Here is a 21,184-nt window from a genome sequence, read left to right as displayed (position 1 = left end):
ACTTTCTCCCATTTATTAAGCCCGATTGAGTTTTACGAGGATAAAAGCGAGTAAGTCGAAGTATTTATTTATTCTTTCCTATCGACTACGAGGAGCGGGGTTTATTTAATCGGCGGATTAGAACACCATGTAGAAAACGGATTAATTTTAGATAATTATCCAGCTTCATGAGATGAGACTTAGCTTTTGTTTAAATCCGATAGTCTGGATTAATAGTAAAATTTCCCGATTTTTATTTCAGAATAATAATTCATGCATAAGAGGATCATGCATCATTAATTTCGTATTCTCATTATTTGAGGATTTTGCTCGAGCAGTATCTTATTTATATTCTCGTAATAAAGGTCAAGCACGAGATTAATAATCAGTCAAGGAGCTACTGTACCACAGAAAGTTTCTATCAGGTGGGCATTACTTTTACTATACGTATATAGAGATCCCCTGCGTGTCGTAGGCCTCTTATACGAATGAATGCATGAGATGATTTAACTGTTAATTTCAGTTTTATATATCTATCAAATGAGTTTAATGTTACATTTGAGCTGATGTGATGATGGTGCTGCAATGAGCGGAGTCACCAGGGTTGTTAATAAATAGTTAACCTGTCTAGAATATGTCTTCATACATATGTCTAGCTACTTTCCGCTGCAAAATGTTGTTGATGTTATAGTATGTTATGTCATACTTTGAGTCTTAAGAGAATGGTTTCATATGATGTATAACTTGATTAATGATATTAATTACTCCCTCCGTCCACGAAAAACATGCCACTTTGCTTTCGGCACGGGTTTTAAGAAAATGTGAGTAAAGTTGGTAGTGGAGTAAGGGTCCCACTTTAAATGTGAGTGGAGTTGTGTGGACCCTACTACTAAAAATGGAAGTGGCATATTTTTTGTGGACGGACGAAAAAGGAAATTGTGGCATATTTTTGGTGGACGGAGGGAGTAAGTTTTATGCTGTCTTTCATAGACTGTTTTCAATTGAGTATTATTGAATAAAAATGACGAGTTTTATTAAGATGAGTAAGTTTTACGGCTATAAATGACGCCCCTTTTCTTCCCCTTCTTCTTTAACCCCATCCCTAGTCGTAGATCACTCGGCTTAACTATCCTTAGTTAGGGCGGGCTGTGACACTAGTCTCCACCGTCGCCCTGCCGCCGCCTCCACTCACGGCGACTCTCTTCGGCCTTGCTGCCCTCTCCATCTCGACCCCTCTCTCCACCATCCCACCGTCGCCCTGCCGCCGCCTCCACTCACGGCGACTCTCTTCGGCCTTGCTGCCCTCTCCATCTCGACCCCTCTCTCCACCATCCCACCGTCGAAGAACCCACTCCAGATGCGTCGATTTGTGCGAGGAGAAGCTCGCCTCGATTCGTGCCGAAAGCTTACTCCAGCCGCCCCTTCTAAGTGAAACCCTAGCAGCGGTGGGGCATGGCTGAGTCCGAGTGAAACCATAGCCACGGCGCGGCGCGGCGAAGTGCGAGCGGCGGCGGCTTGAGCGAGAAGACGATCCAGATCTGTTCCTGAGATTTCTCTAAGTTCGATTGAAATTTTCGATTGATTTGTTCTTGAGATTTCTCCAATTGCTTGATTTGTTTGATCTGTTTGATTTGTTTTCGTTTAGAAATGTTTGATTTCTCCAATTTCATTCTCTGTTCCTGAGATTTCTCCAATTTTGTTTGATTTGTTTTAGTTCGATTGGTTTCATTCTCTGTTCATGAAATTTGATGTTCCTGAGTGTGTATCTAATTTGTTTGAGTTCGATTTTATTTCTCCAATTGCTTAATTTGTTTGAGTTCGATTTGATTTCGTTTTGAATGAGTGTGTATCTAATTTGTTGAATTGGTTTGAATGAGTGTGTATCTAATTTGTTGAATTGGTTTGAATTATTCCTTAAACTCATTACTAAACACATGTGGACCACACTCTAAAATCATCTAATTTGTATCTCCTTAATCTCCGTACCGAAAAGAAATGGGACTTGAATAGCGGGACGGAGGGAGTATATTTTTATATTCTCAAAATATTCATATTTTAGATGCATAAATGTTCAAAGTAAGATGCATACAGTTTCATATAAAAATGCATAAGATTTCACCCCACCCCACCCCACCCCCACCCCCCACACCACTGAACCCCACCCCACCCCTGAACCCTTTTTTTTTTTTTAATTTTTTCAAAAACTGATTTTCTGACCACTGACCAATCCCCCCCCACCCCACCCACCCCTCCCCCCCCAATTTTTTTTTATTTTTTCAAAACTTATTATCTGACCACTGACCCACCCCCACCACCCACCCACCACCCACCCCTCCCCCCAAAAAAAATTTAAATTTTCAATTTTTTTTTATTTTATTTTTGGGGATGCATAATTTCATACACTGATATGCATATATTATTACATGAAAATGCATAAAACATTAACTACAAATAATTATTTTTGCAAATACATTTTTTAAAAAAAACCCTAAACACTAAACCCTAAATAGTAAAACACTAAACTCTAAACACTAAAACCAAAACCCTAAAATAAATACTAAACACTAAAACCTATGTACACTAAAACACTACACACTAAAACCTAAAAACTAAACCCTAAATACAAAAACACTAAACTCTAAACATCATTAAACCCTAAACACTAAAACCAAAATAAATACTAAACACTAAAACCTATATACACTAAAACACTACACACTAAAACCTAAAAACTAAACCCTAAACACTAAAACACTAAAATCTAAACATCATCAAACCCTAAATACTAAAACCCAAACCCTAAAATAAATACTAAACACTAAAACCTATACACTACAACACTACACACTAAACCCTAAAAACTAAACCCTAAACACTAAACCCTAAATACTAAATCCTAAACCCTAAACCCTAAACACTAAACCCTAAACCCTAAACATCATTAAACCCTAAATACTAAAACCCAAACCCTAAAATAAATACTAAACACTAAAACCTATACACTAAAACACTACACACTAAACCCTAAACACTAAACCCTAAACACTAAATCCTAAACACTAAAAACCTAAACACTAAACCCTATACCCTAAAATAAAATATTATAAAACGTGTGTATATAAAAAAGAAGAATGCATATATTATTACATGAAAATGCATAAAACATTAACTACAAATAAGTTTTTTTTGGGTGGGGGGGTCAGCAATCAGAAAATCAGTTTTTGAAAAAAAAAAAATTGGGAGGGGGGGAGTGGGTGGGGTGGGGGGTGGGGGTGGGGGTGGGGCAGGGGTGGGGTGGCGAAAATACCAGATTTATTAAAATGAAATGCATTTTTTGTATAATTTAATGCATTTTTATGTGAAAACTTTATGCATTTTTGTTTGATTTTATATGCATGTGAAACATGCCTATTTTTGGGGGGTGGTAATGGGGATGGTTGGGGGGGTGGTGTGGGGTAGGTTGGGGGGTGGTATGGGGTGGGGGTGGTGAAAATACCAAAACTGTAAAAATCAAATGCATTTTTCTGTTCAAAGTTATGCATTTCATGTGAAAACTTTATGCATCTTCGTGTGAGATTTTATGCATCTAAAATATATCTATTTTGTGAAAATCTAAATATATATATATATATATATATATATATATATATATATATTTTAATTTTTAATTCCGAAAATTATATTCCAATTTTACCCCTCTCCAGATTTTGCTTTGGAATGCCTTGCCACATGTCACCATCTTAATGCGCCACATGTCATAAATGTGTGGTCAAGAATTGGTCCTACGGTACTACCATAAGCTTGGATACTATATGATCTTATTCCTATATATATATATATATATATATATATATATATATATATATATATATAGGGAGAGGTTCAAATAAGAACCACTAATAAAATAAGAACGGAGAACCATTTTAAGCCATTCGATCATCAAGATCTACGGTGGATGCATCATCTTGGTGGATGGATGCAGGTGCTGGATTCGAATCCTGAAGGGAGCAAAAAAATTATTTTTTTCGGATGCATAAAATTTAATAGCGAATGCATTAATTTGTATAGCAGATGCAGTAATTTTATTGGTTCTTATGTTCTCACGATAATTGTGGTTCTCACTATAACCGCACCATATATATATATATATATATATATATATATATATATATGTGTGTGTGTGTGTGTGTGTGTGTGTGTGTGTATGTATAGGGAGAGGTTCAAGAAAGAACCATAAATAAAAAAAAAGAACAGAGAACCATTTTCAGCAATTCGATTATCAAGATCTACGGTGGATGTATCATCTTGTTGGATGAATGCAGATCCTGGGTTCGAATTCTGAAGGGAGCAATTTTTTTTTTTTTTGAGTGCATTAATTTTAACAGCGAATGCATTAATTTTTACAATGAATGCATTAGATTTGATGGTTCTCACGTTCTCACAAATAATGTAGTTCTCTCACGTTCTCAAAAATAATACAGTTCTCTCTAAAACTACACCCTATATATATATATATATATATATATAGGCCAAGGTTCAATGAAGAAGGCCTAAATGTAAGAGAGAAGAGAGAAGTAATCTCATCCGTTGATCTTGTCTAATCTAACGGACATGATTTATTCACGCCATGTTCAACGGATTTTTTCGTTGAACATATGGGGGGTCGAACCCCAGAACCCCCAAAAATATTGTATATGTTCAAGAACCCCCAAAAATATTGTATATGTTCAATATATTTGATGAATGTTCAACGAAAAAATCCGTTGAACATGGCGTGAATAAATCATGTCCGTTAGATTATATAAGATCAACGGATGAGATTACTTCTCTCTTCTCTCTTACATTTAGGCCTTCTTCATTGAACCTAACCCTATATATATATATATATATATATATATATATATATATATAAGGCTATGCTAAAATAAGAACTAGTTTTATGATATAAAATAAGAACCAATACCATCCGTTAGATTTATGAGATCTAATGGCTTGAATTAATCCTAATTTTAAGTACTAAAATTAACGCCACTTTAGAATATGATCGATTGGTAATTTCAATACTTAATAATATCTTATTCCTTATTTATGGGGATTTCACTAATTAATTGTATATTAGTTACCATATCTAATCAAATCTACAAAATTCAATATTAAACCTTAACATAAAATAATAGAAACACCAAAAATCAAATTCGTATGGAGCACTCTAGTACACGACATTGTTAATCTTAATCTTCATTCTATCATGTCTTTTTGGTTTATTCAACACGTACTAAACCCTGTTGTAGTATCGAATTCATGTGCTACATGTGTTTAATTATCGTATATTAGTTGGAATTCACATAACCTTGGTTACGTATTCGTACAAAGTAAATAAATATATTTATTATTCGTTTCAATTTTTTTAAAAATTCATACGATGATACTCTAAAATTCATCCCATTTTAGACATCTTACACTTTCGTTATTGGACTAATTAACATGAATTATTAACACGAATTAGACATTAATATGTATGAATCATCTCTAAAATTCGTCCCATTTTAGACATCTTACACTTTCGTTATTGGACTAATTAACATGAATTATTAACATAAATTAGACATTAATATGTATGAATTATTCAATATGCCCTCAATATTCAAGCATTATTATTACCCATGTACTAAATTTAAATTATTTTCACACATGAAAGCTATGCATTATTACAATGAATTATAAATTAATATGCCTGGATTAAATGCGAATCATTTCATTTTTTTAACACAAACAATTTCACAATTTAATGCTAACCATTTCACAATAGTTATTAAACGAATAATGCTAGAAGTCAATGCGAATCAACTCGTTAACTGCATGAATTCATAGTTAATTTGACAAAATTATTTGTTGTAAGTTATTGAATTGCACAAATATTTGTGGTTAGTGTATGAATTTTATGTGTATAAGACATGAACAACATCAGATTTGGTAGTGTGTTACATTATTGCATTAATTTTAAAGTCATTAGAGATTGTTGTAATAGAAATTTACTAATTCCATATCACGCATTGCAGAATTGAGGTTCATAAGAGTGTCAATATAAAATTAACCATATGATGAATCTGATGACTATGATGACTTTGACGAGAGTGTCAATGGAAAATACACACATCATCCAGAAAATGAAATAAAATAATTCACGCCAACCATGAAATTTATTCATTCACACAATAAACTAAAATCCAAAATTTTATTACGTGTAATGTATATGCCAAACCCATCACTAAACCACATTTTCTTTCCCCACGCGCACGCACACAATCTGCACACGATTAGAAAGCATAATTAACTCATGAATTTTACAGCCCTATAAATAACATTACAGTAGCCACGCAAATTCGTGTCCACAAACATAATATTCACACACCAATTTGAAAATATTCATTTAGTATCCACATAAATGTAAATTGTTTCACACACCTGTGCATTCGATTGGTTACCAACATCAACACTCTTTGATGCATGAACACCATGAGTATGTTGTTTAATGCAAATCTAGATTGCATAGGTGCGGGAGCGATACGATACCAGTGCGGGGATACAGATTTTTCAAAAATGGTAGGGTGCGATTCGTGAAGGATACGTCCGTGTTATATATATATATATTGTTATTATATATGACCATTTAAAGAATTAAAATTTGTTAAAGGCCCAAAGCAATTAATTAATTAGAAGCCTAAGCCCAAGCCCAAGCCCAATTTCTTTTAACCTAACTTAAATCCAATTCATCTCTCTAAATAAACAAGTGCCAAGCTCAACATAAAAATGCAGCCCATGTTCATCATTTAATAAAATTAAGCCCATTAACCTAAGCTCAAGCCCAAAGCCCATTTTCCTTTTTACCCTAATTTAAAACTCACTCACACCACAACACACACACACAACTCACGCCCCCCTCCTGACTCCCTCTGCTGCTCACTCTCCTTCTCTCTTCCGGCGACAATCGCCGCCAGCCACCTCTCTCTCCTGCCCGGCGTCACTCTCACCTCTCTGTGGTCGACAGCAGCGGTCCTTTCCTGGAGCCACCGCCGCCGCCCCTGCTTCGACAGAGGCGCGCCCGACCGCCTCCCCTCCTTTCCAGATCTAGCACCGCCCATCCGTCTCCTCCCTTTGTCCGACCGGAACAGCACAACAGCGGCCAAAGCCACCGCACCACCATCCCTCGCCGGAAACATCCCCTCCTTCCTCTATATCTCCCTCGCCACAGCCGGATTCGTGAGATTGGCGCACCCGATTCGCGAATCCGATTTTTTTTTATTTTTGGGGGGATTCGCCAGGTGGCGAATCCCGTGCGAATCCCACGCGAATCGCGTCCGCACCCGCCCCCCGCGCGAATCGGATACTACACGGGGTTGATTTCCGGCGAATCCGTGCATTATAGATGCAAATGAAACAAACACAACCAAAAAAGAAAAAGAAAAACCATATATCATTAGTTGGTGATTCATAAATAGACCTAACTCTATGAATATATTTATAAAACTCAACATAAAACACAAAAATAAAAACAAAAATTCATTCAATATACCTTTGCACTTGACCGTACGTGCTCCCCCACCAGCAATCACAGATCTATCAACCACAACACCCTGATATGGAATTAGTAAAATACTGTATTAGAACAATCTCTAATGACTTTAAAATTAATACAATAATGATTTTTTAAGAAACAGAAAATAATCTCTACTAAATTTCATGTAATATGTGATAAAAATTCACAACAATATAATATAAAATACCACCGGTCCCATATCAAATCCCATGAAATTCAATGAACGCTCATATCAAATCTCACCGGTCCGACTAGCCTTAGTTTGTGCCATCGCCGGAACTCCGTAAACAGGGTTGATATGCCCGAAAATAGTATCGAATTTAAGTTTTCGCCGCTTCAACTATTTCGTCGCCTCCCTTTCTTTTTCCTTCAAAATTGTAAAGAGTGGGTGAATTGATTCCTAGGACTTAACTTGATTTAGGTAGATGCATCAAATTGCACTGCTAATTCGTATCCCAAGTTTTAAGTTATTTTTTGATCTGAATCCGACAATTAGGGACCACCAAAAAATAGTACACACACCAATTCCTTTCAAATCCAGTCTTCGTTCACACCCCCAAAAAATGCAGAAACCTTGGAAGTCTATTGAAGAACGAAAAACAAGAAATCCTATGAAATACAATGAAATTACCCGTTCGACCAGACTTGGTTCGTGCCATCGCCGTGTAATGTCCTGTTTCCTCGAGCTAAGTTTAGAATAATTTTGAACTTAGATTTAAGATGATTCACGCCGGATTGAGGAAGAGAATTTATTTAATTCCAACAAAAATAATTTACGAAAGCTTTTGTAAATATTTAAGTCATTTAAATTCTTGTGCATTGCATATTAATTTAAATGTGAATATGTGAATATGAGAATTTTTCTACATATAATTAGTATTAATTTTGCAAGATTTAAATTAAAGTCCATGTTGGGTTTTAATTATTATATGAGTTGGGCTTTAATTTTATTTGGACCTCAAGCTTTTAATTGCTTTTAAAAAGGAATGAGAACCAGTCCATTCACAATCACACATCCTTGAGCCCAAATCAACCCATTAATCCTCAAGATATTTTACTAAGCTTGTGGATAGAGTGCATCCATGTTCCAATCACTGTTCATTCTTCTTCTTTTTAAAGTAACCTCATTCCTCTTGATTTTTTCACCCTTCTCGGCAAGGGCAGCAAGTTTCAATCTCAACAATTCAGCCAAATTATTTTGGGTAATTTCTTGTTCCGAACTTCTTCGTCCCTGAAGTGAAACACAACAACCATAGCTCGATTCTCGATTCACACAGCACCAAACCAGTTTCCTAACATCTGCCATGTTCATCAAGCCAAGGTTTCATCTATGAACTCCATTGCCCATTTTATTCTTACTCATGATTGAACAAAATGACTTTTCAAAAACACATGTGCATATACTCTGTTTATGTATTTGTGCTTATATACAAAGGATGTCTATTTTAAAATAAAAGAAAAAAGTAGAGTCTTGAACTGTGTTGCTTTAGAGTCGTGCCTTGAGCGTGTATGTTTTGTGGAGTTTTGGCTGTGTGGGTCAGTCGAGAGTGGATGAGAGTTGAGGGCGGCGGCCGTGGATCCAGTGCGGTCGTCGGAGTTAAGGGACAAGGCTGGTGTTGAATCGTGACTGAGTTGGGCCGATGGCAGCGGGGGCGGCAGAGAGCTGCTCCTGTTGGCTGGCGTGAGTGAAGGGGTAGCATGGCAGAGCTGGTAGAGTAGGGCAGAGCTGGTAGAGCAAGGCAGAGCTGGTAGAGCAGGGCAGAGCTGGAAGACCAGAGCTGGATAGCAGAGCTGGGAGACCAGAGCTGGAGAGCAGAGCTGGGATAGCAGAGCTGGAGACCAGAGCTGGATAGCAGAGCTGGGATAGCAGAGCTAGAGAGCAGAGCTGGGAGGCCAGAGCTGGATAGCAAAGCTGGGAGACCAGAGTTGGGATAGCAGAGCTGGGAGGCCAGAGCTGGATAGTAGAGCTGGGAGACCAGAGCTGGATAACAGAGCTGGGAAACCAGAGCTGGGAGAGCAGAGCTGGAAGAGCAGAGCTGGAGGAGCAGAGCTGGAGGAGCAGAGCAGAGTATAGTAGAATAGAGCATAATAGAGCATAGTAGAACAGAGCAGAGTATAGTAGAATAGAGCATAGTAGAACAGAGCAGAGTATAGTAGAACAGAGCATAATAGAGCATAGTAGAATAGAGCAGAATAGAGCATAGTGGAGCAGAGCAGAGAAAGGGGGGAGAGGCGGTGATCTCGCCGTGGGCTGCCTTTTTTATTATTTGGGCTTGTGCATATTTTAAGTAAACACTTATTATATGTTTAAGTATGAAATGAGTCATGCATTGCATCATGATTTAATTGGTTATTTATAATTCCAATTACAAAAGAAAATCGAGTAAGAATATTGTTGGTGTTCTTAACTCAAGAATATTAGTTTTCAATTATTTATCCATTAAATTTTGAAAACACGGCTAAGTGAATCATAGAATGTTAAGCAGTACTTCACTGTGACTTGAGTTTAGATTTAAGAGACCTATTAAGAATAGATTTCTTGTAGGCCTTGAACATCAGGAGGATTAGCACTGCTTTTCTGATTCAGAGATAAGGTTAAACGACAGGCTTTGCCTAAACAGGTGGGCTTATTTTCCAAATGTATGATTGAGCTAATGAGCTTAAATGTTTCATGAAATACAAATTGTTTATCCAATAAATATTTTTGTGCACTCTACCATGTTTAAGGCTCGTACAGTTAATCAATTAAGGTTCTCTTATGACTTAACACGTTGTTTGACAATTGTGTACACTTGTTAGCTGACTCGGTGGGTTAATCTCCATCGGGCACTAACCAGAGGCATTATAAGGGTGCTCGACTGGATGTGTTCCGGAGCATGAGAAATATGAGGCCTGCCTGGGTAGCATCCCGAGGTCAAAGTAAACTTGTCTGGGTTACGCTCTTAGATCAAGTAAGCGGGAGACAGAGATCCGTCGGTGGCTAAAAGGTCCGGGATCACAGCGAGTAACAGAATAGAGTGTGCAAATGCGCGCAAAATAATAGGTATATTATGAAATGATTTAACATGCTTAGAAGTTATTTCTCTTTAAAACCTTCTGTGTCATGTCAGTATGATTGAATAAACTGCTCTTCAGATTATGAAATGTTTCAAAAGTTGCAGCCCACTAAGTACATTAGTACTTAGCCTAAATATTTTCAAATGTTTTTCAGGTTAATGGCTGGTGTTAGGTCCAGAGGGTCTCGAATAGGTGTATGGAGGGGGGGGGGAATACACCTATGGGCTATTTTTATAAACTCCTCAATCAGAGGGATCTCAATCAGAGATCAAAACGAAACTTTGCATGCAAACAAAGACGCCTGTTTTACTGAAATCAGTTTTGACCAAACAGGGTTGACGACTGATATTGAAAGCTCTTCAGTAAAGAGTTATCAGTTAAGTTGCTGGAACTCAGCAACTTAACTGATGCAAATAAGGGCTTCAGTCGTGTTTGCTAAACAGAGATGATAACACTCTTCCTGACTATCAGAAGATAGATCAGTTAGACTGATATCATACGCAGCGGAAATTAAACTTAGTTTCGCAATAGCCTCGGTGGAGCACGTTGTTGGTTGTTAGGTTTCTCTTTCCTGTTAATCAGTGTTCAGTTTATCAATTGAAATAACACAAGTAAGAATGTAAAACTGAAAGTTGTAAACAACACAGAGACTTTTACATGGTTCGGAAAAACCCTTTCCTACATCCACGGTTGGTTGATCAGACCAAAAACCACTCCGCAAGTGCTTAACAGGTGCACTGCAAACCAAACCGTGTGCTTGCCGGGTGCACACAACCGTACCACTGAAGAAAACCCTTCTTCAGTACCCACGCTTCACTCGCGTCGGATTTCTCTGCTCAGCATAACCCGTGCTAAGACTTCTCACTCAGAGTCAAAGTACCTTCCTGAACTCCGAATCACTCAAACACTCTTATGGAGGGGAGGTTTAAACGAGTGCCAACTATACTACAAAGAACAAGTTCTTTGAAGCAAGTTTGACCTTTGGCTTCTGGGTAAACAGAGGTTTGCCTAAGGTCTAAGAGAATGCGTGTAATCAGCAGTGACTGATTTTGGCTTTGGAATTCTCTTCTTCGATTCAAGCATTGGGGAGGTTAAGCTTTAGGCTGAGTAGCAATTTCGGCAGAGCTTCAGCTTATGTCGTTGAATCGGTGAAGGTTGAAGTGATCCTCGGGCGCTATTTGTAGGAGAACTCTTGAATAGATCTGTTGGTGTAGATCGTCCTCAAGATTTCTTCCGTTGGAGAGCAATTCGAATTTGGGCTGAGGCTTCAATCTTCGAGGTTCTTTGTTTGGGTGGAAACGGCTTTCTTGATGGATAGGAGATGTGACGTCTCTGAAAAGTAACCACCAGATAGGAATGACCTCTGCAGAGATAAGGATATCCTGAGATCTCTGCATTTAATGCGGCTTTACTTTGTGAATACGTGGCTTCCTCTGAACGTTGGAAGATCAGTCCTAGGAGGAATGTTCAACTGATACTTGACTTTAGTATCAGTCCATTGCGCGCATTAAGTAATCAATCTTCAATTGATTCTTCAACTGATACTTTAGTTGGTACAGTCTTCAGTCTTCAGTCCTTCGTTCTTCAGTCTTCGACACCGCAAGCTAAACTAGAAACGAACTCTAACACTTGAGTTCAAAAACGATTCTAGTCTATTACAGTTAAGTCCTATGAATTTTGGTATCATCAAAACAAGGGTTAGGATATTCCATAAGGTTCTCAACAATTTCCCCTTTTTTGATGATGCCAAAACCACACAGCAGTTCTGGACAACAAAAAGACTGAACTCACAGTACAAGTTCTAAAACTGGGGTGAAAACAGTTCCCCCTTAACAATAGAACCTAAAAACTTGTACTTAGAGTTAAGAACGAAACAGTTCTAAAACAGAACAAGAAGAAGACAGAAAAACATAATTAGAGCCTGGACAAAAAGTCATTGTCTTCAGGTTGAGATCAAAAGGAAGTTCTTTTCATTAATAAAAGACTGATAAGCCATCAGTCGAGGTACAGAGCAAGACTTACATTGGAGTAAAAAGAAAAACAAAAACAACATGGGAAACCCATGGACTCCAGCAGTCTGCTTGGTTGCGCCTTGAACTTCTTGATCTTCATCTTCTGTATTCGTGTCTTCATGTTCCTAAGCTTGTTCCACTTTCACTTGTTTTCCGTTGATTTGAGGTCTTTACTGGAACGTCATCCTTACAACTTCTGGTGACCCTTTGCTGTCCCATCATCAGTCAAGAGTTAGAGGACAGGAGTAACCTTAGGGAAGGTTTCTCTCTGACTTCTGACCTTCCCCCTTTTTGGCAACATCAAAAAGAGAGCTGACGATGGAGGCTATGATCAGACGGTACCCAACTCCTAGTCTCAGAAGCTCGTAAGAAGATTCAAGAACAGGGTGAGTCCAGATATGCAGAAGAGGAGAACGCCAGTAATGAGGTGAGGAGAGGAGAGAGTCGGAGAAGGCGAAAGAGGACAAGAAAACGTAGAAGACGAAAGATAGAATAAGGCTACCTTGGAAAGAGAAGAAGGCTGCCTTATGAGGAGAAGGAAGAGTTCGTGAATTGGAAAGAAAGAAGGAGAGAAAGATGGGCGTGAGAAGGAAGAATCGAAACGGTGGCAGCTGAGAAGACTAACACCGTCGATTCGCCGGCACTGGGTCTTTGAAGAATAGACCTGGTGCGGCTGAAGATGCCGGCCAACAACGAGAGAGGTCTCATTGTTTATTGTAAGCCAGGGAGGAGTGCAATATATGCGATAAGGAAGATCTCTTCCAGAAGCTGTGAAGCTTCTTGGCGCCAGGCATGAGAATGGAAGACACTCGCTTCGCTGGATACAAGTGAGGGTAGAGCAAACTTTGACGTCGGAGAGACGTTGAGATCCAGTGGAAGGGTCCGGTGAAGACCAGGTATGTGAGCATCATTCTTCCACTCCATGACTTTGCAGTAATGGATTTCTCCTTTAGTCGGAACAATTTTTCTCTGCAACTTTGGAAAGATTGAAAGTTTTTCTCACAGTGAAGGCTGTGGAGAGTTGTTAGTTGATGCAGAAAAACTAGTGAAGACAACATGGTATAAATAGACAAGATGTGAACCATGTAAGAAGATGAAAAGTTTTTCGAAAATTGTGCCTAAAAATGTATTTGAAGAAAACTTCACGTCCGCCGTCACTGCGAGGGACAGAGACTTCAAAAAGTTGAGAGGCATCATTGCATTCTGTCATGTCAATGAGGTTCTCAAGAAATTTTATCACAGAGGCAAAGGGGTTGGAAAGATTTTTGGCTAAAGATCAGGACAAGTTCAATCAAAACAGATTTTCCCTTTTTAAAACTCTTGTCCTTCTCGGATATTCCATTTTCCAACAATCAGTTAAAGTTTTTGAAAGAAACTGATCAGTTAGAGAAATATTTTGAACTAAAACTCAAAACTCTTAACTAAAATAGCTGATTTAAAAAGTAAGCTTTTAAATTACCTACTGATCAACTGAACATTGTAGTCAGTTGATACCACTTGATCCTGGTTGAATCATCAGGATGACTTCTTCTTCAGATGAGCGTTCTGACTTCATTGCTTTCCACATCGGCGATCGTAGAATCAGCAGTTGGTTGACCACCAGTCAGCATGACTGTTTGAGAAAGTCTTCAAACACAGCATCACTCTTCAGGGTTGATGAGGCCGATCTTTCCACATAGATCGTTGAACCTCTCTTCTGGAAGAGCCTTGGTCAGCAGGTCCGCTCCCTGAACAGCAGTGGGAATCCATTCCACAAAGATATTTTTCTTTTCGACATGATCACGGATGAAGTGATGTCGAATAGCAATATACTTAACTCTAGTGTGATGAACTGGATTCTGGGAGATTGCAATAGCACTGGAGCTGTCGCAATAGATAGGAACTTCCTTTTCGTCGATCCCATAGTCCTTCAACTGATGGACTAACCACAGGATTTGTGAGCAGCAGCTTCCGGCAGCAACATATTCAGCTTCAGTTGTAGAGGTGGCGACTGAAGTCTGCTTCTTTGAAAACCAAGAGATGAGCTTGTTGCCTAGGAATTGACATGTTCCGGAGGTTGATTTGCGATCAAGCTTGCATCCACCGAAGTCTGAGTCTGAATATCCGGTGAGCTTGATGTCGTCGTCTGCTGGATACCATAATCCTAGATTGGGCGTGCCTTTGAGATATCTTAGAATCCGCTTTGCTGCATCCAAATGAGCTTCCTTTGGATCTGATTGATATCTTGCACATACCCCGACTGCAAATGCGATGTCTGGTCTGCTCGCAGTCAAATACAACAAAGATCCAATGATTACTCTGTACTTCGTCGAAGAGACAGATTTTTCTTCTGAACCTGGATCAACTTTCCAGTTTGTGTTCATTGGGATCTTGACTGATTTCATGTGCTGAATACCGAACTTGGCTATCAGTTCCTTGGCATACTTGGACTGACTGATCAGTATTCCTTCGTTGGTCTGCTTGACTTGCAATCCGAGAAAGAAATTCATTTCTCCCATCATGGACATTTGAAACTTGTTGGTCATGATGTCAGCAAACTTCTTGCACATGCGTTCGGATTTAGATCCGAAAATTATGTCATCGACATAAATCTGAACAAGCAAGAGATCTTTTCCTTCTTTGAGAGTGAACAGAGTTCTGTCCACAGATCCTTTCTTGAAACCTCGTTCAATAAGATACTCCGAGAGAGTATCATACCACACTCTTGGTGCTTGCTTCAATCCATAGAGCGCTTTCTTCAGCTTGTACACCTTTTCTGGTCCAGCAACCTCAAACCCTGGAGGTTGTTCTACATAGACTTCATCTATGAGCACTCCATTGAGAAATGTACACTTGACATCCATTTGGTGTACCTTGAAACCTTTGTAAGATGCGAAGGCTAAGTAGAGTCTGACTGCTTCCAATCTGGCAACTGGAGCGAACGTCTCGTTGTAGTCGATTCCTTCTTCCTGACTGTATCCTTTAGCTACAAGCCTTGCTTTGTTTCTCACAACGTTTCCTTCTTCATCTTCCTTGTTCTTGAAAATCCATTTCAAGCCAATCACCTTTGCATCGTCTGGTCGATCCACAAGCTCCCAAACTGAATTCCGGTTGAATTCATTGAGTTCTTCTAGCATTGCGATGACCCAATGAGTAGACTTCAGAGCTTCTTCAATATCCTTGGGCTCTGTAGATGATAAGAAACAGCTGAAAATCTTATCTCTGTTGATGCAGTTCTGATTGATGTCGAAGATGAGGTTGCACATTGATCTCCGAGTCTTGACGCCATCTGATGGTTCTCCAATGATGTTCTCCTTTGAGTGGAGTTCAAACCATCTTCGATACTTCTTGATCTCTTTTGGAGATGGTGGGGCTTCTTCGGTCAGAATGGTTCTGAGGTGTTGAGCACCTTCTGGAGCAGGGGAGAGTTGAGCTGGAGCTGCTTCTGCACGTTCAACTCGATCTTCAGCAACTGGAGTTCCCCCTTGACTGATGCCATCTGCATTAGCTCCCGTCTGAACTTCAGACCTTTGGCTGATCTTTTGATACTGAAGCATCTCAGTATCTTCATCTTTGCCTGGTCCCCACAACAAGACAGTAGAGGGCTCGGTGTTGTGGATTTCAGCTTTGGAACCTTCAGTGTTCTGGATACACTTATCAGCTTCTTGTTCCCTGAAATCATTTGTAGACTCATCAAAGATTACATGAGGTGTTTCTTCAACACAAAGAGTTTGAGAATTAAACACTCGATAGACTTTGCTTGAACGTTCTGTTCCAGAGTATCCAAGGAAGACTCCTTGATCAGCCTTGCTATCGAAAGTGTTTAACCTCTTCTTTTCATTGTTGTGGATGAAACACTTAGAACCGAAAGCATGAAAGTAGGCAATCGAAGGCTTTCTGTTATTCCATAGCTCGTATGGAGTTTTTCCATGTCTCTGAGTGAGGAAGGAGCGATTCTGCGTGTAGCATGCTTTGTTGACTGCTTCGGCCCAAAACTTCAAGGGGAGTTTTGATTCGGCTAGCATCGTCCTTGCTGCTTCCTTCAAAGACCGGTTTCTTGTTTCTGCAACTCTGTTCTGCTGTGGAGTTCTTGCTGCAGAAGTTTGATGACTGATTTCTTGTTCATCACAATACTCACGAATGACAGTATTGAGGAACTCAGTCCCACGATCTGATCTGATGCTGATGATGTTGACTTCCTTTTCAACACTCAGTCTTCTCAGCAGCTTTGGCAGTTCCTCCAATGTCTTTTTCTTCTTGAAGAGAAAGATAACCCAATTATATCGTGAATAGTCATCCACAACTACTAAGGTGTACTTCCTACCGTTGTAGCTTCTTGGAGTGATAGGGCCAAACAGATCCATGTGAAGTAGATGCAGAATCCTTTCAGAGGAGTGTCCTGACTTTGACTTGAATGGCATACGCGTCTGCTTTCCTCTTTGGCATGCTTCACATTCTTGCTTCTTCTGGAACACAATAGAAGACAGACCTTCTACCGGTTGATGTTTAGCAAGCTTGTTGATTGTCTTGAAATTGAGATGGTTGAGTCTCTTGTGCCACAGCCAGTTGAGTTGCGAGCTGCTTTTGCTGATAAGGCATGTTTCCGGTGGGTTGTCTTCCCATGAAACGACGTAGAGACATCCTTGTCTGAATCCTTTCAGAACCACCTTCTTTTGATTGTTTCTAACAGTAAATTCATCCTTCTTGATCTTCATTGTGAAACCACTATCACAAAATTGACTCACAGACAACAGATTATGTTTAAGACCCGAAACAAAGCTAACATTACTGATACTGGCGTTACCCATGTTGAGCACATCGTAGCCTTTTGTTTCTCTGATTGAGTTGTCTCCGAATGCAACTTTGGATCCAGCTTTCTCAACATACTGAGATAGATATTCTTTGTAGCCCGTCATGTGCTTCGACCAGCCACTATCCAGATACCATATCTTGATTGAAGCTTTAACCTCTTTCTTCTTTTTGTGTTTCCTGACATTGACCTGCAAGGAAGAGTTGCTTCAGGCACCCAATCAAGATTTGGGTCCTTCGATGTTAGCTCGAGTTCCCTTTGGAACCCATATCTGCTTCAGAATTGGTCTGGCTGATCTCTTGCACTTTATTGATTGTCTGATTGACGTTGTTGGTGCTTCAGTTGGCATACGATCGAGCATTCTTCTGTTGAGAAATTCCTTTGAAGGCCTCACTCTTGTAGCAGTTCTGTCTGATGAGTGGTTGAGGTCTTCTTTGCTCGGCGAAGTATCTTCCTTGAGATACTCGAGTCTTTGCAGACTTATGGAGACTTGACTGATGTCCAGTTGCTTGTTGTCGTGGATGTCGCTTGGCTCGACTGGACTCATCATTGTTTTCTCTCCATGGATGTTGTTCCTTCTGAAACTGAACTAATGTCAGTCTCTGACTGATGTGGCCTTTCTTCCCCCTGGATTGGTGAGGAAGATTCTTCTTGAGTCCTGATGTTCCTTCCCTGATCTTTGACTGAAATCTGTTTTCCAGTCTTCTCAGTAGGGTGATCTGGTTGGGGGCCTCCTTTGCTCGTCTGTAGCTCCGTGGAGGTGGAACAGTTGATCTAGCCATCAGTTTGCGTTTGTGAACTTCATCCATATCATGATCTCTTGATTCTTCTGATGTTGTGATTTCAGAATGATCGTCCTTTGAAATGATCATGACACTCTTTCCTTTGTCAGCTGCAACCTTTCCTCCAATGCTTTTAACAAGGCCTTTTGATGGAAAGTTGCTCATCATGGGAGACTGCATCATGCAGTTCTTGACTGTTTCTTCCAGCTTGTGATTGAGCCTCTTGATCTCATGAGATGCTCTCTCACATTCTGAGTTGGAGATTCTGAGCTTTTCTTCCAGTCGGCTGTTCTCCATGATTAGCTGATCAAGACAAGTTTCATCCGGAAAGTAGATGATTGTCTGATTCTTAGCTCGTTCATCATTGATCTCCTTGTCCATTTTCTGATTCTGCTTGAGGAGATCTTCGAACATTTTCCTCAACTGACAGTGATCAGTCATCAGCTGATCGAACTCGTCAGTTTCATCGGATGAGCTACCTCCAGATTCTGAGTGGTCTCCTAAAAGCATCAGGAAATTATCAGTATAAAGAGTTTTTGAATGAGAGATTACCTCTGAGCCATTCATTCCATTGTCGTAGCTGTTGTCAGCCACGCTTTTTGATTCATTGGCCATCAGGGCTCGGCTCTCATTGTCTGAGCTGGAACTGTCGAAGTCGGATGATTCTGATGTGTCTTTGGAAGAGTCAGCATCGTCAGCAACCATCGCTTTCTTCTTCGAAAATCTACGATCTTTCTTAGCTTTCAGCTCTCTGCGCTCAGCTTGAGTCAGATCAGGGCATTCATTTCGAAAGTGCCCTTTCTTTCTACATCCAAAGCATTCCAAGTCTTTGATGTCGTAAGCGGCTGACTTCCTTTCTCCGCTTCGATCTGTGGAATGTCTGGAGTTGCTTTCTCTTTCATTTCCTTTGTAGTGCTGCTTGTGGAACCTTCTGTACTTCCGGAACTTGCACTCCATCTTGTTGAATCTTTCAGTCAACAAAGCATATTGACTGAAGAAGTCCTCGGGGTTGAGTTCCGTTGGTTCCTTGATCTGCTTCTTGCCTTCTCTTGTTGAGGCTTTCAGTGCAACTTCTCTCGAGTTTGATGGACCATCTTCGTCTGATCCTCTAGCCTTCTTGTTTCCAAGACTTCTCAGAAGGTCGAACTCATTTGCCATGAGATCGGAGAAAAGCTTGTTTGTCGGGAGCTGACTGAATCCTGGCTTATGCTGATGAGTGACTAAGTAGATCTGTCATTCTCCACATGGCAGTGCTCGAAGAATCTTCAGGTTGATTTCTCGTTGAGTGTATTTGTCTTTGAAAATGGATTGAACTTCATTCAAGATTTGATTGAATCTAAGTTCCATTTCCTCGACAGATTCATTCTTGAGCATGAGGAAGGAGTCGAACTTCTGGCAAGCTATGGATAGCTTATTCTCCTTGATTTCCTCGGAACCTACGCACATTCTTTCCAGAATGTCCCACATCTCCTTTGCAGTTTCGCACTTGATGATCTTCATGACATGCTTGTCGGGAACGGTGCCGGAGATGATGCTTTTGGCGAGGTTGTTTAGCTCATCTTGCTTCCTTTCTTCTGTGGTGAAGTCTGCTTTTTGCTTGGGCTGGACCTTATCATAAGGATCTTGTTGAGGATCAAAAGGAACCCTTTTTACGGTTTCGGTGATGGTGATTAGTCCGCTGGTGATGACTTCCCACATTCGGCAATGTTGGGCGGTGAGGAAGCTTTCAAGCCGAAACTTCCATATGTCGTATTTTTCAATACTAAACATAGGTAGAGAAGATAATCTGTTGTGGTTAGTCTCCATCAAAAAAGAGAGAACAGATAACAGCAGATAGAACAGATAGCAAGCACAAAAAGAAAGAGAGAACTTTTTCGAGACCTTTGAGAAAAAGGATCTAGTTCAATTTGAACCTAATCAGATACAGATAGTTCTTGCGAACAACCTGCTCTGATACCAATTATTAGGTCCAGAGGGTCTCGAATAGGTGTATAGGGGGGGAATACACCTATGGGCTATTTTTATAAACTCCTCAATCAGAGGGATCTCAGTCAGAGATCAAAACGAAACTTTACATGCAAACAAAGACGCCTGTTTTACTCAAATCAGTTTTGACCAAACAGGATTGACGACTGATACTGAAAGCTCTTCAGTAAAGAGTTATCAGTTAAGTTGCTGGAACTTAACTGATGCAAATAAGGGCTTCAGTCGTGTTTGCTAAACAGAGATGATAACACTATTCCTGACTATCAGAAGATAGATCAGTTAGACTGATATCATACGCAGCGGAAATTAAACTTAGTTTCGCAATAGCCTCGGTGGAGCACGTTGTTGGTTTTTAGGTTTCTCTTTGCTGTTAATCAGTGTTCAGTTTATCAATTGAAATAACACAAGTAAGAATGTAAAACTGAAAGCTGTAAACAACACAGAGACTTTTACGTGGTTCGGAAAAACCCTTTCCTACATCCACGGTTGGTTGATCAGACCAACAATCCACTCCGCAAGTGCTTAACAGGTGCACTGCAAACCAAACCGTGTGCTTGCCAGGTGCACACAACCGTACCACTGAAGAAAACCCTTCTTCAGTACCCACGCTTCACTCGTGCTAAGACTTAAAACTCAGAGTCAGAGTACCTTCCTGAACTCCGAATCACTCAAACACTCTTATGGAGGGGAGGTTTGAACGAGTGCCAACTATACTACAAAGAACAAGTTCTTTGAAGCAAGTTTGACCTTTGGCTTCTGGGTAAACGGAGGTTTGACTAAGGTTTAAGAGAATGTGTGTAATCAGCAGTGACTGATTTTGGCTTTGGAATTCTCTTCTTCGATTCAAGCTTTGGGGAGGTTAAGGTTTAGGCTGAGTAGCAATTTCGGCAGAGCTTCAGCTTATGTCCTTGAATCGGTGAAGGTTGAAGTGATCCTCGAGCGCTATTTGTAGGAGAACTCTTGAATGGATCTGTTGGCGTAG

The 21,184-nt window shown here is 39.9% G+C and overlaps 1 protein-coding gene across 1 annotated transcript in view; it reads right to left on the bottom strand.

Annotated features, from left to right (window-relative positions):
- Nucleotides 1–9,173: 9,173 nt before the first annotated feature.
- Nucleotides 9,174–21,184, bottom strand: part of LOC131008485 (uncharacterized) — a 37,833-nt gene continuing 25,822 nt past the window's right edge. The window contains exon 7 of the mRNA XM_057935359.1: nucleotides 9,174–9,626. Within this exon, the coding sequence (XP_057791342.1) occupies nucleotides 9,174–9,626 (453 nt within the window). The remainder of the gene's footprint in view (nucleotides 9,627–21,184) is intronic.

Source organism: Salvia miltiorrhiza, chromosome 2, assembly GCF_028751815.1.
Source record: "Salvia miltiorrhiza cultivar Shanhuang (shh) chromosome 2, IMPLAD_Smil_shh, whole genome shotgun sequence".
Lineage (NCBI taxonomy): Eukaryota > Viridiplantae > Streptophyta > Magnoliopsida > Lamiales > Lamiaceae > Salvia > Salvia miltiorrhiza.
The sequence above is the reverse complement of the archived record's forward strand: the minus strand, read 5'-3'. Positions and strand labels throughout refer to the sequence as shown.